Source organism: Sceloporus undulatus, chromosome 1, assembly GCF_019175285.1.
Source record: "Sceloporus undulatus isolate JIND9_A2432 ecotype Alabama chromosome 1, SceUnd_v1.1, whole genome shotgun sequence".
Taxonomy (NCBI): Eukaryota; Metazoa; Chordata; class Lepidosauria; order Squamata; family Phrynosomatidae; genus Sceloporus; species Sceloporus undulatus.
This window is the reverse complement of record NC_056522.1, coordinates 271,532,565-271,553,064: the sequence shown is the minus strand read 5'-3', so window position 1 is coordinate 271,553,064 and position 20,500 is coordinate 271,532,565. Positions and strand designations below refer to the sequence as shown.

The following is a 20,500-nucleotide window of genomic DNA, read 5'->3' as shown; positions in this document are numbered from 1 at the left end:
ATATGCAGACCCTCTTTTCACTGCATGCAAAGAAGGAGTGACTAGCTACTGCAGTGACGGTGATCCTTTTAGAGACTGAGTGCCCGAACAGCAACCCCAAACCCACTTATTTACTGCAAAGTGCCATGTCCCTCTGGCTTTCTAGTGACAAACTCTAGTGAACTCTGTGTTGAGGCGACGGCACATGTACCCACAGAGAGGGCTCTGAGTGCCACCTCTGGCACGCGTGCCATAGGTTCGCCATCACTGCGCTACTGAATAAAAGCTATGGACTAGAAAATGGCAGGGAGCATGGCAAAGTATCTCAAGGCCCCGATTGGACCCAACCTCGCCCCCCACCTCATGAACATTTGAAAGCATGCCTCTGTTTTCTGATACTAAAACACAATGAAGTAATTAATGAATTTATTGCAGTTTGTTTTGTTGCTCCAATAGTATCTGAAGATTCATATGCTACATCTGCACTGCAGAATTAATGTAGTTGGACACCACTTTACCTATGGAATGCTATTCCAATGCTATGGAATCCTGGGATTTGTAGTTTGTTGTGACACCAGAGTTAATGTGAAGTAAAAACCTTTCACGGATGGTGTCCATAGTTTTCTGTGGGTTTTCTGGTCTATATGGCTGTGTTCGGGATGTATTTCTTCCTGATGTTTCACCTGCATCTGTGGCTGGCATCTTCAAACATACACACACCCCTGTGAAGATGCCAGCCAAAGATGCAGGTGAAATGTCAGCAATAAATTATTCCAGGACACAGCCACATAGTTCAGAAAACCCACAGAAAACTACAGAGAGGGTTACATCTCTCACAAAATTACAAACCCCAGAATTCTATAATATTGTGCCATGGCAGTTAAAGTAGTATCAAACTGCATTATTTCTAGAGTGTAGATGCAGCCATAATCATGAACACCTGCCCTAAAAACCTTCAAGCCGTGATTGCACTTCTCAGCTGTTTCTACATTCTAATAAAGCTACGATGAACTGTACTGAAATTTTTGCAACGGAATACTTTCAGTTTAAATTGCACATTAACAAATTTTGTTGCTGATGAGTACTCAAAAAAGATCCCTCAAATGTGCTGCTCTTATTCCTTCACAGATTTAGCTTGCATGCTGATTTATAACATGCAAGAACCAAAACCAAAAGCCAAGATACAAAGAACATCTCAGGGTTATATAGAGGCAATTTAGCAAGCCTGGCAAAAAATTTGCTGTTCAGACTAAATAGCTGATCTCATACTATTATCATGAACTTCTTTTGAAACTCCTCAGAGTTTCAAAAACAGCCCATGGATGTTATAGAAATTTATACACTATTGGTATACAGAACTTTAGTCCACTAAGTAAAGCTTTTTGCATTAGACCTAATTTAGGAATTTTCAATATTAATATCATCTATTTATAATAAAGTATACTAAAGCATGACTGCTTCTGCATAGCTAAATAACAGAATAAAAGCTCAAGTATTTTTCCTTAGGGAACAATATTCTGCAAGGATTCTCGTATGAAGAGGTACTATGGCATCTTAGCATTTCCTTCAAATTAAAGCAAACCAACGAAAAATTCAATAAGATATTTAATGTCTGAAATTTATTATATACTGTACATAACTTGCTTCAGCTTTCAATGTGCATATGCAAGAGCATACAAAAGCACCAGAAAAAAGGTTATGCTTAACAGTTTTTACCTGATTTGTCACATTGTGTTAAACACAATGAGGTTAATGAAAACATAACATGGACTCTAGTAACATCCTTTGTTATAGGCTAACACTTGTTATACTCTGACTCAACAAAATAAATAAAAATCCAACATAGTCATCAAAATTATTCACTATTCTCTTAATTTTCTTTCCAATGTGTTTTGGTCTTCTGCTGTATATGTAGAAATACAATTTAGTTACAGGGGTAATTAAGATTACAGAAAATAAAAGCTAAACAAAACTAATTATGCTAGCTCAGAAATGGAATCTTATATAAAAATATAGTTGTACAGACTTTGAAAGAGCTCTGTTATTAATATCAGAGTTCTTCACTGATAATAGACACATGCTGCCTTGGTCTCTGACAGACACTCATGTAAAAAAAGTGTAAATACAGCCTTAATAAAATATATAGAAGACAAACTGTAAAATGAAGCTTTTAATTAAATATTAAAGTGCCCTTCATCTTTGTTTAGTAATATCAATAAATATTAACTACAGCAATTATGCAAAGCAAGACCTGAAAGGGCTTTATAAAACACTACATATTTCACATTATCAAGATTCCAGACAGCACATTTGACAGCAGAATTACCCCTGTGTCTTTATTTCTACATTCATGAAAATATTTAAAATGTTGTAAAAGGCACATCATCTAATCACTGAACAGATCTGCAAGCCAACCTAGTTTTTGTAATACAACCTATGAAGTTAATGATGACTGGTACCCCAGCAAGAAATATATGTCAACTTCTCCTTTTGCTTTAATACTTCATGTACATCAGGAGAAACTTTAAATATTCTGTTTTAATAAAATCATTCAGTGGCCAAATTTTAATATATAAGATGGAGAAATGAAGATAAAGGAAAAATGTTTTTCTAAAGAAAGTAAATGTTAAAGAGCATATAATCTGAAAAGAGAATACAATTATGAGACTTTACCTTTGGAATGCAAGATTAGTCTGGTGTTCATGGTATCATATGAAATGTAAATTTTAATAAGTGATAGGTTAGTGATAGGTTATTAGTCGAGTAAAATGACAAACCTTAAGAATACAGAATATTTTCTAATCATTGACAAGATAAACAACACTGAAGTTTTTTAGAATACAGTCTTGAGTCAAATTTGCAAGAAACAGTTAAAACCTGCAAGTGGATTATAGAGAGGCTTTAGAATTCTGCCCTATACAGAATTTTATTATAAATTCTTTACAAATTCCAAGATTTGTTTAAAAACAATATCTGGAATGATACTCTACTCTTTCTCCTTAGAATTAGAAAATGAACAGCAACTTAGGCCATCATTTTGAATGAGTAAAATGATAAATGGTTGTATTTACAGGACACTTGTTTGAATATATGATTATTTCAAAACAGAGTGGACTGTGCATTTATAAAAAAAAGTCCACAGTTCTGGAAAAACAGCACTAGGGAAAACAGTAAACCCTTAAAGCATCCTGTTAAACAGCATGCTAATAGCAGCAACTGTCCAACTATTGCATTTCAGCATATACAGTTCTTTAATCTGATAAGGCTGAATGCTTTAAAAATTAACTGCTGGCTGTCCTTGTGCTGACATGGAATTAAAATACAGAATTCCAACTTCCCAAGTATTTTTCACAAGCAACACTACCTTTATAAGCAATTATTTAAACCTTAGCCACTCCATTCCAAAATACTAGGTTACTTAGCTATTGTGCCCAAGTCCCCCTTCATTTTTAATTTTCAGAACGATATAAAGTTCCTCATGAAAGAGTTACTTGATGAAATTTTGAAGAACTGAAATAGTATATTCTGCAGTGACTGTGTGTCACAGGTACTTTAAGAATAAAAACCATAAAACATGGGGTTGAAATTCCAGAGTAGAACTGAATGAACTTGTACTTTTTGCTACATAAAGACATTTACTTTGGACACATTTAATTTGCCACTGCAAATTAGTTCAAAATCAGTGTGTGAGAAAAGGTTCAGAAACAGATAAAAACAAACTCTTAAATCAGCTATAAAGAATTTATTTCTCTTCTGGCAATCTATTCATCAGCTTCATCAAGAAGTTATATAGATTATAAATGTCCCCATATGAATCGAGGAATGTCAATCCAATCAGTATTTGTGCTGGAAAAGCCTAGTACTAGTTGTAATATATAGTGTCAAGCTTTGGAGTTGTTTTATAATAAGAACTTAATCTGAACTAGAAACTAAAAATGAGGAATATACATCAAAATATATCCTTAAAATGTAGTGAAGCCAAAATCACAGAAATTATATATAAAACATAGAAAGTTTGCATTTCTCTGGGCAGGTTTTTTTTAAATCCCTATTTGTGGCAATGAAATTTCAGCCTAAGTGAAAAACTAATCATTTGGTCCCATTTCTTAATGAAATAATTTCTAAATGATTTACGGTAAACACCCCAGTTCAATTCTCTACATGGCAACAGAGGAAAGCATCAAAGACTGAGCTCTCAAAGGGAGATATCAACCCAATGCACATGGGAATAGACAGATTTTCCAAATACCCCAAGAGAACAGGTTCAGCTGGCCAGAAAAAAAAAAACTTGTCCTATATCTAGGGTCAACACATTGGCTTAGCATGGGGGCAAGAGAAGATTTATATTGGCAAATATGTTGCTGCCTCTTTCACAACAGCTACTTTCAGGAAAATAGAAACCACCTACTAATTTGTGCAATCAAAACGCTTGATTTTTCAGTGTACTTTTACTTTTTCAGATATTCTTCTCCAAACAGAAATCACAGTACAGGTTAATATTGCTTTCAAAATAACAGCAGCTACATGTTTTACATCTATGCTTTAATGAACAGGAAAAAATGACTTAAAAATCTTGACCTGGCAGAAAATGGCCTTTTAAAACAACAACAGAATATGGACCATCTTGAAATTTAAAATAAAATTAAGAATGCAGACTGGCATATTTTTGTGTGGGCCCTCTTGCTGCAAGTCAGTGCATAGTCCATCAGTAGTCTGCTGGCATTCTTGAACTACTTTAGACAGTAGTAACATTAATTTCCACTACTTCATCTAATATCCTCCATTAGTGCATTATTTATTTTGTAAAAAGTAGATGCTGGCAGGTATTAAAAAAGGTATTTGGAGGCTGGGTAAAGCCAAAGTCAGATCCTGACTTCCTCCTCACAAATGAAAAGGATTCTGCCATTCACTGAAAGAACTGAGATTCCATGGAGGCTTTTTTGATGGAGGAAGGGAGTAGAGGTGCCAATTTTTCCTAATGTCTCCTTCTCCCTGCAGTCCTCAGCACCACTTCTCTCCATCTCCCATTCCATTACTGGGTGAACAGGGGTGATGGGGAAGGGGAAGAGGACTAGAAACAACCACCAATCCAAGTCATTGGTCCTCCAGCCACTGCAGAACCCAGCTGAGTAATAGTATGAAGCCAACTCCAACTGTCTAGATGTCCATGTTCTACACAGTTTGCTTGTTTTTCATACACAAAATAAAACTGTAGCTGAAATTTGGAACAAGTAGAAGAATATGGGGGGAAAGAAGAATAACAAAAAGTCAGCTATGGCAAATTGATTAACGTGTTCTTAGCTTCTTTGCCTGCTTTTTCCGTTTCAGTTCTTCTTCTTCACGTCTCAGCTCTTCTAGATCTTCTTGCATTCCAAGTCTCAAGCTAAAGAATAAATATATTTATATATTTATTCACACTAAAATTAAAAGAATATTGTAACTCAAACAGAAGTGCATGCACTAGAAAATCAAACAGACTGAAATCCAAGTTAAAATAACTCTTCCCCCAGTAACCAGTGTCAGGCTGCTTGAAGGAGGCTTTGGCCATTTTATGAAGGGATGCATGTTAGCAACACCCAGCTATTTCAAGGAATGGAACAATACTAGAATAGGCTATATTTATGCTGTTTCTAATCTGTGATAAAGGTAAGGTTCACATAACACAAATGAAGGCTTGTAGCAAATCACCAAACATCAACTAAAAAAAAACCCAGCACAGTATAGAGAGCTGCTCAGACACATGTATGGAGTGTGTTCTAGACCAGAAGAAATTTTACATGACCTATCACAAAGAGATTTTTAAACCCTTGTTTCACAAAGCAAATTGCTATGTAGAATCTGGAGATAAAGAAAACTAATATACTTTATTTTAACTGACCAAATACAGGCTAAAGCTCATTGGCCGATGTTGTGGTGAAGGTGGCAGTGAAGAAACTATACTTCTCTGCCACTATTGTAACTGCATAGTTTTATCCTGCAGAGTTGTATGAAGCGGCCAGAGGCCCACAAGCAGAAAACAAAGATCACTCAACTGCTCACTGTGATGAATTTGCAAGATATTTTGGAGACAAAATCACTTTGATTCGCTCTGACTTGGGTGCTATAGATGAGACAGATCCAGTGGCTATAATCTTGGCACCTGTGTGTCCTCCCTGGATCCCACAATTCTAAATAATTATTGGCCAGTCTCTAACATTCCATTTTTGGGGAAGATTTTGGGCATTCCAGTTCCTGGGATTTCTGGATGAGACAGATTATATAGATCCCTTTCAGTCTGACTTCACACCTGGTTATAGGATGGAGACAACTTTGGTCATCTTGGTGGTTGACCTATGCATCCATCAAAGGGTTAATACATCTCTGATGGTTCTGCTAGACCTCTAAGCAGCTTTCAGTACCATCAACCATCCTTTGGGCTGACTCTCTGGGATGGAATCTGGGGGGAATGATATGTGGTGGTTCCACTGTTTATTGGAGGACTGAACTCAGAAGGTAGTGCTGGAGGACTCCTGTTTGATGCCCTGTCCATTAGCATGTGGAGTTCCTCAGGATTCTGTTTTATCCTCTGAGTTGTTGAATATCTACACGAAACCGCTGGGAAAAGTCACCAGGAGGTCTGAAGCGTGGTGTCACCAATATGCTGATGACATCCAAGTCTACCTCTCTTTCCACCTGATTCCAAGGAAGCTGTCTTAGTAATGAACCCATGTCTGTTGTCAGTAATGGACTGGAAGACAGCAAACAAACTGAAGGTTAACCTAGAGAAAACAGAGGTGCTCCTAGTCAGGCAGATCAGGGAACAGGGATTGTACCTGTGGTGGATGGGGTTATACTCTCCATGAAATCTCAGGTTCGCAGCTTGAGTCTCTTGGACTCAACTCTGAGTCTGGATGCCCAGGTTTCAGTGGTTAACATTTGCATGGTTAAAACTGGTGCACCAGCTGCATCCGTTCCTTGAGATGTCTGATCTGCCTACAGTGACACATGCCTTAATTACATCCTGTTTGCACTATTATAACACACTCTATGCAAGGCTGCCTTTGGAGAGTGTTCAGAAACTTTGGCAGAACCAAAATGCTGTGGCCAGAATGCTGACTGGGGTCAATTACAGGGAGCATATCCCTTGTTAGAACAGCTTCACTGTTTACTGGTTCATTTCCAGGCAAAATTCAAAGTGCTGGTGATAACCTATAAAGCCTTATATGGCTTAGATCTATGTAAGGACTATGTAAAAGATGTCATCTCTCCATATGAAGCTGCCAGTGTTCTAGGATCTACAGGGAAAGGCTTCCTCTCATTCCTGCCACTACCTCATCAGAGAATCTTCTCAGTGGCTGCTCCCACACCCTGGAACTTCCTTCTGTGGAAGGCCAAGTCCCCTCCTTGCTTTACTTTCATCAGCAGGCAAAGACCTTTTTGTTTCAGCAGGCTTTTAATTGGCAAGCAGGGGAGCTTCTGACTGGGATGTGAGTTTTATTTCTTTTTTAAAGTTTTGTATGTTTTCAAATGATTGTATACTGTTTATGTGAAGAATTTGAATTGTTTAATTTTTATTGTTAAATTTTAAAACTGATTTTCTTTGCGAGCCACCTTGGAACCTGCTCTGTGAGGAAGGTGGCATACACATTAAACAAACAAACAAAATTTGCACCATAATTCTTTTGACTGAGGCCAGGGAATCTTATTGCTGGGTATCAATTATTAAATGGAACTCTCAGTTCCATCTTAAACACCATATCAAGGCAGACCCACTGTTTGCCACAAAGCTTACATTCAATAAGTAGCTTAAGCTAACCCACAAACTTCCAAATGAATGAATCTCTGCATGTAATTGTAGCTATGTGTTCACAACTAATACACTTTTAGAAGTATACTTAACATATCACAAAATCTTATGAAAGCAGTTCCATACTTAGTCTGCAGAAAGAACAGCCAGACAACATTCTTAGGGGTTATTTTCCTATGCCATATTCCGTAGTTTTATGTCCTCATTCAGTGCTTTGTATTTGACTGTAAAAACTGAGTCCAATGAAAATCCCTGACTGTGATATTAAAGTTCTGCCCATGGGGTTTGATTTTCACTGGTTGTTCAACACCAACTAGCCATTAATTAAATATGCATGCATAAGTCTTCCCTTATTTGATGTAAGTCATCATGACCATTATGAGCAGAGACAAAATAGAATGTTAATTAAAGTTGTGTAGTTTGTGACAGAAGACTATATATCAAATTGCTACCCACTCAGAACAGAAAACTAGATTAGTGTCAAAGACTCAGCCTTGTATACGGATACATAGCACATCCACTCTGCAGTCGCAATTTAACACTAATTTAGATTTTGCAACAGATCATTCTGGTACAGACTAAGTGTATTAAATTTCTAGAATTTAGTTTTCCTTATTTTCCAATTTTCATTTGATCTTAACAAACTTAACACTTAATAATAATAATAATAATAATATGTTTTGTTTATATACCGCTATTCCAAAGATCATAGCGGTGAACAGCAAGTAAGCTAATTAGCAAGTAAGCTAATTTGCCCCCAACAGTCTGGGTACTCATTTTAGCGACCTTGGAAGGATGCAAGCCTGAGTCGAGCTTGGGCCCTTTTGCTGGTCTTGAACTCGCAACCTTGTGGTTTCGAGTGAATGGCTGCAGTACAGGCATTTAACCACTGCGCCACCATAATTAACAAACATAATTTTGTTGAAATGACTAGGCTTAGCTCATTAATCTGAAACTGGATTGGAAACTTGCTACTACAAAGTGCTTAAAAGGTCTGAACGCTGACATTATCGCAGAACCAGAGGTAGAAGTGTCCAGAGCCTCCGTGGACCATGTTATACTGGATCAGTTTGAGTTGGTGAGTACCGAGGATGTGGACAAGATCCTCGGAAGTGTTCGGAAAACAACCTGCTCTCTTGATCCCTGCCCCTCGTGGTTAGCGGCCCAGGGGGGACCGGTAGTAACCACTTTGTTACGCCGGATTATCAACACCTCTCTCAGGGATGGGCGATTTCCATCGGATCTTAAATTGGCCATTGTAAGACCGATCCTAAAAAAGCCCTCCCTTGACCCCCTGGTACATAATAATTATCGGCCTGTTTCCCTGCTACCATTTTTGGGGAAGGTGATCGAGAGGGCGGTTGCGCTCCAGCTTCAGTCGGTCTTGGATGAAACGGATTATCTGGATCCATTTCAAACTGGCTTCCGGGCGGGTCACGGGGTTGAGACGGCCATGGTCGCCTTGGTCGATGATCTCCGTCTGAGTGCTGACCGGGGAAGCGTGTCCCTGTTGGTGCTCTTGGACATCTCAGCGGCTTTCGATACCATAGACCATGGTATCCTTCTGGGACGCCTGGCTGAGGTGGGGATCGGGGGCACTGTGCTCCAGTGGTTCCGGTCCTACCTCTCTGGGAGGTCCCAGATGGTGCAGCTGGGGGACGTGTGCTCCGACGAGAGGCCCCTTAAAACCGGGGTCCCTCAAGGAGCCATTCTGTCTCCCATGCTATTTAACATTTACATGAAACCGCTGGGAGAGATCATCCGGAGACATGGGGCGCGGGGTTATCAGTACGCTGATGACACCCAGATTATTTTCTCTATGTCTCCGACTGATGCAGTGACCGGGGATGGCGTCTCTCCTCTCGAGGCCTGTCTGGGGTCAGTAATGGACTGGATGAGGAAAAACCGACTCAAGCTGAATCCAGAGAAAACGGAGGTACTAGTGATAGGTTCCCCCGGTCCAGGAATGGCTGTGGTTCCACCTGTCCTAAATGGGGTCACGCTCCCTGCGAAGGACTCTGTGCGCAGTCTGGGAGTGCTTCTTGATTCGTCGCTTCATCTGACTGCTCAGGTGAATGCGACGGTCAAGAGCACCTGTTACCAGCTTCGGCTGATTCGCCAGCTGCGCCCATATCTGGACCGGAGGGACCTAGAAACTGTGGTACATGCTCTGGTAACTTCGAGATTGGACTTCTGCAATGCACTCTACATGGGGCAACCCTTATACCAAACTCGGAAGCTTCAAATGGTACAGAATATGGCAGCCCGGCTGGTCACTGGTGCGTCCAGGACCAGCCATATAACACCTGTACTTAAAGATCTTCACTGGCTGCCCGTTCGCTTCCGAGCTCAATATAAGGTGTTGGTTATCACCTATAAAGCCCTAAATGGCTTGGGCCCAGGATTCCTAAAGGACCGCCTCTCCCCATACAATCCGCCTCGCACCCTCAGAACGTCTGGGCAGCAATTGCTGAAGGTGCCTGGGGCCAAGCATGCTTCTACGTCCAGAAGGGCTTTTTCTATAGCTGCCCCAGCCCTTTGGAACACGCTGCCCACTGAGCTCCGCTCATCTACCACCCTGGCCCAATTTAGGAAGGATCTTAAGACCTTCCTATTTAAGCAGGCATTCCCCGATTAAGATCCTGTGGGCCTCCCCTCCTCTTCCGTGGCCATGAGGACGGGCGACGGGGCTTTTATTCCTGCTTTTATTTTTATTGTATGTGCTTGTTGTTTACTGTTTTTAACTGTATTTGTGTGCATTCGTTGCACTTTTGTTAGCCGCCCTGATCTTTCTGGAAGGGCGGGATAAAAATAAAGATTTTATTATTATTATTATTATTATTAATAGAGTATGCTAACACAGGACTGACATTCATGCTTCATGTTGAAATGACTAAGCACCATGGAATCAGACTGTATGCTACACTACCAGGTATTTATTAAAGGAATATTATACCCCATTCCAAGTATGGCAAATACAGTGCGCCCATGTCATACACAGACGCACCATATGCAGCTTTCAGCATATGCTGAAAGCCGCCAGGGAGCCCGCAGGAGCGCATGGGGCAGCGCGTCCCATTAAGAGTAATGGGCCGTGTGCCCATGGCGCACACCCCACTGCGCCACCACGCACCATGCTATGCACGAGCCCCATTATTTTCAATGGAGCTCGAGCATACACTTTTTTTAATGTGGGGGGGGGGGTCCAGAACGGATCCCCCACATAAAAAAAGGGAGCACTGTACAATACACAAACCACAGCATTCTCTGTATCTGTGATACGACCTTATATGCAGAATATTTTGGCAATCTCCAACAGTGTCTAATTCTGGCTCTGCCTTTGGACCTTTTACTATTCCTTTCTACAATGGAGAAAAAGTATCTCAAATAGTTGCTGTTGACTAAGGACATGATTGTTAAGACACTACAGAAGTGTTACATAACGAATAAAATAAATTTACAAAATCACAAAGAGAAATGCTAGCAGATTGCAATCTGATCACTACTTAGAATTAATGGTGGGTTAGAAACCAGAGGACTGTCAAAAAGTGTAATCGGTTGAAAAGAAGAACCCTCTTTTTTAGCTTATAAATGCAAGACTGAACACTAGATGGTGCCAAGTCAACTGGAAAAAAACCACAGCATCCCAGACAGCAAAAACGCCAAGCATGCTGACTTGATTGGGGTGAGGAGAAACAGCAGCAATGACTGAAAGAGTAGATCAGGGGTGGAAAGTGTGGTACATGACTATAATTTAGTTTTGTTGAAACAGAGGAACTTTCAAAAGTGAGCTGTTGAAAACAGGTGAATGGAATCATAAAGGTGGAAAAGTCACAAGGGCCATCCAGTCCAAACCCCTGCCATGCAGACAGACACAACCAAATCACTACCAACAGATGGCCATATAGCCTCTGTTTAAAAACCTCACAAGGAGGAGATCCCATCAGACTCTGAGGCAGCATATTCCACAATAGCTCTTACTGTCAGAAAGTTCTTCCTAATGATAAGCAGAATCTTTTTTCCCGTTGGGAAAAGTGCATGAATGAATGGGATAAATATAATTCTAATACTTACCTCTTGGCTTCTTCTTTTTGCTGCTCTTTCCAGCTGCTTTCCATGTAACGTAAGGCATAATCACTTTCATCTTTATACCTGGAAGTGGTACAGAGTATACTCAGTGTTACAAGAATATAAACGCACACATTTCAAATCCTAAACTGCATATACTTAAAATAGATTCTCCCCAGTAATTTACCAATTTAATTCACTAGGACCAGGGATTTTAACTTCATTAATCTCATGGTCTCACATATTTTATCAAATATACATGCTTTGTATGTATGCAAGCATGCACACACATTTATTTACTAAAACCTGTGAAAGCGTGTGTGTGTGTCTGTGTACACACACACACACACACACACACACACCCCAACTCCCCCAGTCCTGCAAAATGCAGAGCAACCTTGGAACGTTCACAGAACCAAGAGCCTGATCTGTATTTTGTGAGACATATACTCATTCTGTGTATTTTACTGTTATTGAGATGGACAGAAGCCATAAACAGCTTCTTCTCAAATTCTGTTTTCCTGAGCAACTCCTCCAAAGGTGATCATTTATGAAAAGCATTACCGGGTTTAAAAAAATCGTGCACTATTTTGTCTTGATTTTAAATAGGAATTTCCATTCAAATGTATTACCTTTTTATGCTACTTTACATAAATATTATACATTTTATCATATGTACATAGTTACATGTACACAATGGTAAACACAAAAAGGCTTCTTTGCTCACTTATTCCGATCATAGCCAAATATCTCTCTAATATGCTTAGAAATTTCTTCTTGGGGTTCTCCTTCGTCATCAATGAAGTCTTCCATTTCAGAATCATCTTCATCTTCATCATCATATTGCCTTTTATAAGTAATAGGTGGAAGAGAAGGCCTTGGAAAGCCTAGAAAGATTCAGAAGTATAAAATAGAACTAGTCAGATTTTCTGTGGCATTGATATATATTTTTTTTCTTGGCCATAACCTTTATTTTTATGAGGGTTTACATGGGTTAAGCTGCAGTTTCAGATATAGGTCATGTAAAAGAACTAATTTGTTGATCAATGTAAAAGTCTCAGGAACATCTAGGAGGGACCACATTACTCCGGTTTTGAGGTCCCTCCACTGGCTGCCTATCAGCTTCCGGGCCCAGTACAAGGTGTTGGTTATCACCTTTAAAGCCCTAAATGGCTTGGGTCCAAGCTATCTTAGGGACTGCCTCCTCACGTATAATCCTCCCCGCGCTCTCCGGTCCTCTGGGAGGAACTTACTACAGCCTCTAAAATCTAGGCTTGCGGCGACCTCCCAGAGGGCGTTCTCTGCTGTCGCCCCCAAACTCTGGAACGACCTGCCGGATGAGATCCGTCAGATAACATCATTAGACAGCTTTAAAAAAGCGGTCAAGACGGATCTCTTCCGGCAGGCCTTTCCAGATTAACCATCCCGGCCCAGGTTCCTGATTCCCTCATTCCTCCCGTGGCCCCATCTTAGTGATGGTCGAGGATCAACAGAGGGATATCAGGGTTTTTAGTTTTTAATTGTTGTTTTTATGCATTGACATTGTGTTTTTAATATGTTATACTGTTTAATATTGTCTTAAGGGGGGGAGGGATAAAGTGTTTTTAATTGTCATATTTTATATTTTACTGTTGTTAACCGCCCGGATTGGTTTGCCAGAGGGCGGTATACAAATAATTATTATTATTATTATTATTATTATTATTATTATTATTATTATTATTATTATTATTATTATCATCATCTTAAAAGAAATGTTTCAATCAAAGGCAGGACAAAAAATGGGAGTGTTTCAACAATATAATTACAGTTGGCCCTCCTTATCCACAGATTTTTTATCCACAAATTCAAGCATCCATGGCTGGAAAATATATATATTTTTAAATATAAATTCCAAATAGCAAACCTTGATTTTCCATTTTATATAAGGGACATCATTTTGTTATGTCATTGTATTGATTGGGACTTGGGTATCCACGGATTTTGTTATCCACCAGGGTGTGTGTGTATGTGTGTGTCCTAGAACCAAACCCTAGCAGATAAGAAGGACCCACTGTAGGTACAAAGACAATGTAATCTTCTTCTCTTCTTCTACCTGACATATATCTGAGGAAGTAGACTGAAGTCTAGGAAAGCTCATACTGCCAACTTCTTTCAGTTAGTTTCAAAGGTGCTACAAGATCTCTCTATATATACTGATTCCACAGACTAACACAGCTATATCTTTGAATTCTTGACATATATCAGATCCCAATAAGCAGCACAGTGTTAAAGCAATGCTCAAGATGAAAATGGTATTTGCGTAGTTTTGTGTTCCCCAATCTTTTTCCTCTCCAGAATAGCTGATCAGCCCTCCTTCTTGTCGAAAGAGGACAGCATGGAAATGCACTGAGCAAGAAAGAATTACAGTGGGTTAACAATGATTTGATCATGTCCCTGCTGTCTGCTACAAAGATTATGTGGCCTGCAATAAAGGCAATTTCCTCCCTAATTGGAACAATTCGTGTGTTTTATATCAAGGGAATTTTCCTTGCCTCCAGAAATTTTCTCCCACATAAAGAATAATAAATTATATAAACCACTTTATTTGGGCCCTTCATACACACATGCATTTACATGAACTTACTCAAACCAAAAATCAACTAAGTATACTTGCAATTTTATAAATAGACAATCATATGATATAAGTCGAGAAAATGATATAAGCCCAAAATGGACTCCAAAATCATGAGTTGACTTATATACAGGGCAATAAGTTAATACTGCTTATAAACTTTCTAAACTTTCTAAAACAAATGCCCACCCTTCGTAGCCAGGGATCTTTAAATAGCTCCCTGTTTGAATCCCTGCATGCTCTCCTCCCTCTCTTGAGAGGTTTCTACCATGTTTTGCAAGCCATGAGTCTTGGAAATCCTGGGAGTGAAGGGAAGAGAGAGAGAGAGAGAGAGAGAGATTTCTACCCTGTTTTGCAAGCCATGAACCTTTGAAATGCTAGTGATAAGAGAGAGAGGGGGAGGAGGTTTGTTTCCCCAGTTTCCATGCTGAGACTGTAATCCTTGGGCATGGTCCAGAGAGGGAGAAGTAGGAAGGGAAGTGGTGCTTTGTTTCCCCCTTTAGATCTTTTGTAAAATGTGCCAGTGTTTGACCCTCAACTTATTCTCGGATCATATCAAAATCCATGTTTTTGATCCTAAAAGCTGCCCTCGACTTATACATGAGGTCGACTTATACACAAATATATACGGTAATGTGAATGGTTTCCTACAATTATACCTTATGCATACTTTGAAAATTAATCAAATCTTCAATACGAAGTCGTTTTTGCAGAATTCTTATTTTCTTTTGCCTCTTTCCTTTAACAGAACTCATTGCAAAGTAAAATGCACTGCAGGTTTTCTTTGAGCAAACTCTACTGAACTGAGCAGGACTCAGGGCCCATTCATACAAATTAAAGCACTACAGTTCCATTTTAACTGCTGTAACAACATCCTAAGGAATCCCAGAAATTGCAGTTTAGGATTTTAAGGAGGAATACTCAGAATTCTCTGCTAAAGAGCTCTAGTACCTCCTCTTCCTTACTTCTTACCTGCCTCTGCCTATGGATCGAGGCAAGAAACAAAAACAAATTAAAATACAATACATAACATAATAACTAATTAAAAAGAACGTTTAAGATCAGTAGGTATTAAAACAATCAGCCAATCATTTAAAATTTGGAATTTCATAACCATCTGAAAAGCCTGCCAGAAGAGACTGTTTCACAATCTAGGGACAGCTGAAGAAAATCTCCTTTGGGTCACAGTTGTCATCCAAGTCCTGGCTGACTGCAGTAAATGCTCCCCAGAGGATCTGAGTGTATGGGGTGGATAATACAGGAGGAGGTGATCACATAAGTAATCTGTACCCAAGTCATGTAGGGCTTTAAAGGTAACAACCAACCTTTTATAGCTTGCCCATAAACTAACAAGCATCCAGTGGAGTGATTTTAATATTGGCATAATGTCATCACTCCTACATGTAACAGTAACCAATCTGGTTGCCATGTTTTGAACTAGCTGACATTTCTCAATTTGGTAGAGGTAGCCCAAAGTACAGCACATTGCAGAAGTCTACCCTTGAGGTTACCACCCCACGCACTAGTATCTTTAGGTCCTCTAGCTCTAGAAGGGGGCACAGCTGGCATAACAGCCAAAGCTGATAATAAGCACTCCTGGCAGTTGTATCTATCTGAGCTGTCATTTGGAACAATGGATCCAGAAGCACACCCAAGCAACAAACAGTACAAAAGTTGGGGACTGACTAAATATTCACTGGATTAAGCTGCTCACTACTTTTTTGAGGAACAAAATAAATTTATGTTTGAAATTATTATGATTACTTTTAGGTGCATTTGAGACTGTTTCACTGAATGAAACAATATGCATGAAGGAAACAGGAAATACCTATCAGCCAACTTAAAATAATCAAACTTTTGAAATACCTTGTGGGGGGATCCCATGTCTTTGCTGGGGAAATGATCTCATTCCATTTGTCTGGGCACTATTGTGCCTTGGGACCAGATTTTTAGAAGAGATTGTTTCTGATACAACAGTGCACTTTGGTTTTAGAGTTCCAACAGAAGTGCTGCTTGGCCGGCCTGGCCCTGATCCTAAGGTGCTACTTCTTCCCAGTCCAGTGTTTAGACTTCTACCTGGTCGACCAGGTCCTACATTTTGACTACTGGCAGAACGCACTGGTCCTGAACAGCTGCCTGGCCGGCCAGACCCCATGCTTAATGTGCTGCCCGGCCGGTCAGATCCCATATTTGAGCTGCTGGTTCGCTGCCCTAATCCTGGGCTGTTTCCTGTTTGTCCAGGACCCATGCTTTGAGACCCACGTCCTGTAACCATACTACTATTTGGCCGCCCTGTACTTGAGTTTCCCTTGGCTCTTGACAGAGGGCCTCCTGTGGCCGAACTGCTGCTTAGTTTGGTGATTGAATTTTTAACACTTTCATGCTGGGCAGCAGACACAGTAGCTGGTTTCATATGGCTAGCCATTTTTTTCAGACTGGGTTCTTTAGTAGAAGGTTGTTTGAGAGTTCCATTTGCAGTTCTTTTCAAGACTTGAGTATGGGAATTGGGTCCCAATTTACCCCCCTCACTTGATACATGTTTATTGTGACTGTTGCTTGTTGGGGTTTTTAAAGGTCCCTTTGGTGCTGCAGATTTTGCTTTTTCAATGTGGTTAGGTTTGGAGGTGGATGACAACTTTGACTGCTTTTCAATTAATGCTGGTCCTTTGGGTTTCTTATCAACACCACTGTGTGAGGAAAGACTTCCTTTAGAGAGGTTGTGCTTGTCTGCTGAATGTTTGCTGTGTTTAACATTTATTAATTCCTTTTGTAAAATTTCTTTTTTGGAAGAACTTGATGCAATTACATGTTTTATTTCTTTTTCTACTTTCTTCTCTTTCACTACAACCCCTTTTCGACTCTTCCGTTCTAAGTATTCCCGCTCTCTGAGTTCTTCTGCCGTCATGGGCCTTTCTTCTATTTTTTTCACTACTTTTATTTCAACTGGTTCATATTGTTTTTTTTCAGCTAATTTCAGAAGATCATTAAAATTCATTACTGGAGGTGCACTTTTGAGAGGTGCCTTTGGTTTTACTGGTGCTTTGGCTGGTTTTTCTTCCTGTTCTTCGAATTCATGCTCAGATTCTGTCTGACTATATTCGTACAGCTCCATTTCATCATCCATAATGTGTTCAGTTCCTTCTGTATTTCTGTCAGAGCTGCTTTCACGACCTTGCCTTTTTTTAGGCTTCTCGTCAACAGGAATACCATTATAGCCACGGAAATTGTCCTTTGTACGTGAAGCCATAGCTCTTGCCTTTCGGTCATGTTTCAGTTCAACACGCTTAGCCAGAAGTTCTTCTTTTCTTCTTTTTTCCTCAAGAGCTGGAATGAAGGAAAGTTTCTGAATAAAAATGATTGTTTTTATGCTTAAGAATTTTTGCATACTTTCAGTACGTAAGTTTTACAGTGACTAGTGAATACCATTAAGAAAAAGCTCAGTATTTACATTCTGTCTATACATTACCTCAATAATCAAAATGCAGATTAAATGTAAGCATTACACTTGGGAACAACACAGCAGAATTTTAATTAACAGCCTCTCTTTAAACACTCGGCTAGGATCCAAGTAACTGCACAATTAATTCAGCATACCCAAGAGGGTTGGGCTTCAACAGCAGTCCTTCATTCCACATGGCAAACTGCTCTAAAGCTGAGGAGACTTTCAAAGAGCCATGCTGTGATATGGCCACATAGAGATCTGCTAGTCTTTCTATGCATAGAAATAAGTTTGGGTTTTTCTTTTAAAAAACAGCTTTTCCTGCTTTTAAAAGATATAAATGTTGGAGGAACTCACCAATGTGTGTACGAATTTAAATAAACAAATAGAAACAATCTATTTCTGCTTTAAAAGGAGAATTGGAACTATCAACTTTTGGTATATTTGTCACTACTTGCAAGATTCTGGAAGCCACTGATCATCCAAAACAAAAGAGATCATGATAATAATATAAAAATGCATAAAATGTTATCCCAAATGGAATGTACACCAAAAAATGAATAAATGACAGTGGTCTTTGAGGTAAGAGTAATTTTAAACAATACCTTTTTTCTTCTGTTCCAGCTCTTGCCGCTTGAGGAAAGCTTGCACAGCTGCTGAGTGAACACCCTTAACTTTGGGATCCTTTTTTGGAGGGCCTACCGCCAAGCTGTATCTTTTCTACAAAAAATAATAATAATAACAATGTAAATTCATAGCAAATCTTAAGTTTTTTAAACACTTGCTTCCAATGTTATTCAGGGTGATTTAACACTAAGGGAAGTTTCCCTCATGTCTCATGTTAAGATCTACAACATAAAAACTACAGTACAACCTGGTAGACTCTTACTTCATATACATGTAGACTGATGGTGGTGTAAATCATATCCAACTATCCATTTCTCACACTTCTCTGCACGAAGATTGAGAGATTTTAGTAAAAACATCCCACCAATGGGTAAACCAACCAACCCACTTTCCATAGTGGTGGGACTACATGTCTTGTGAGGTAAGAAGCTAAGCTGATGGCAGCAGTGCTGTTGGTTGGTTCTCCCATATGAGACAGGTTTCTGCTGAGGAGCCAGACTAAATGTTCCAAACAGCTACTGGGTAGCAGTAGTAGTGGAGGGTGATACTGGCAGAGGATCTCTTAGAGACAACAGCAGTGGCACCATAGCTAATACTTGTTAGTACTGTGCAAAGGAAGGCACCAGCAAACCTCCTTTTGAAGATCTTTTATCAAGAACCCCTTATGATCAAAGAATCCAAAATGAAACAAGTGATAATGCCAAATGATGAAACACCCAGGTTGGATGGCACTCAGCAAGCTATTGGGATACAGCAAGAGGACAACGACAAGTAGTGCTGTTGCTAATGATACAACTGGACTCAAGCCAAAAGGAAATTCAGCTGTTGATGTGCTCAGAGGCAAAATGAAAGTCTGAAACTGTACAACAGCTATTTTAGCAACATGGAATATAAGGAGCATGAATCAGAGGAACCTAGACCATGTAAAGTAAGAAAAGGGACATATAAACCTTGCAATACTTGGGGTGAGTGAGCTAAAGTGGATAGGAAAAGAACATTTTGTGTCAGACCATTACATAGTGTTTTACTCAGAAAATGAAATTCTAAGAAGAAATGGGGTGGCATTTATAGTGAGGAGAGATGTAGCAATAGCAGTCAAAAGATATAATGCAAAGTCTGACCAAATCAAGTCAATAAGATGTTAGAGAAAGCCCATCAATACAGTGGACGCTTGTTATACACTGGGGTTTGGTTCCAAAATCCCCCATGTATAACAAAATCTGTGCATTGACAAGTCCCACTAGATATAATGACATAGCAAAATGGTATCCCTTATAAAAAATGGTAAATCAAGGTTTGATATTTGAAATTTATACTTTTAAAAAATATTTTCAAACCGTGGGTGCTTGAATCTATGTATAAAAAATCAGTGTATAAGAAGGGCCGACTGTATAACCTTAATCCAAGTTTATGCTCCAACTACAAAGGTACACAAAGAAGAAATGGAAAGATTCTACAATGGAGTCCAGGAGGAAATTGACCATACAGCAAAACAGGACTTTTTATAAATCATAGCCAATTAGAATGCAAAAACAGGAAACAGAGAAGAATCAAAGATTATGAAAATTTGGCATACAACAAAGAAATGAAACATAAGTGCAACTGACTGAATTCGAGTGTATGACATCACCTGATAGCCTATACAGAAATCAAATAGACTATATAATTAGTATCAGAAGAAGAAGTTCCATTCTCTGCAAAAACAAGACCAGGAATAGAATGTGACAGAGACCATGAATTACTAATATCAAAAATTAGAGTAAAGCTAAAGAACACTAAATCAATCACTGTGCCGAAAAAAGAATGTGAAGAACATCCCTGTAGAATTTAAAAATAATATGAACAATAGATTTGCGTTATTAAGACAAATTGACTAGGAGCCAGAACAATTGTGGACTGAAATTAGAGCTATTGTCAAGGCAGAATGCAAAAAGACATTATCTGTAGCCAAAAGGAGGATATGCTTCAATGGATGACAGATGAAATT

The 20,500-nt window shown here is 39.3% G+C and overlaps 1 protein-coding gene across 2 annotated transcripts in view; it reads right to left on the bottom strand.

Annotated features, from left to right (window-relative positions):
* Positions 1–2,687: 2,687 nt before the first annotated feature.
* The window catches only part of SPTY2D1 (SPT2 chromatin protein domain containing 1), a 29,951-nt gene continuing 12,138 nt past the window's right edge, over positions 2,688–20,500 (bottom strand). The window contains exons 2-6 of one of the 2 annotated variants that reach the window (XM_042476970.1): positions 18,492–18,606; positions 16,314–17,771; positions 12,561–12,720; positions 11,840–11,917; positions 2,688–5,362 (exon numbers count right to left, since the gene is read on the bottom strand). In XM_042476970.1, coding sequence (XP_042332904.1) covers positions 5,266–5,362; positions 11,840–11,917; positions 12,561–12,720; positions 16,314–17,771; positions 18,492–18,606 — 1,908 coding nt within the window. In that variant the 3' untranslated portion in view covers positions 2,688–5,265. Of the gene's footprint in view, positions 5,363–11,839; positions 11,918–12,465; positions 12,721–16,313; positions 17,772–18,491; positions 18,607–20,500 lie in introns of both variants that reach the window. The other variant, XR_006104794.1, reaches the window with a different exon arrangement.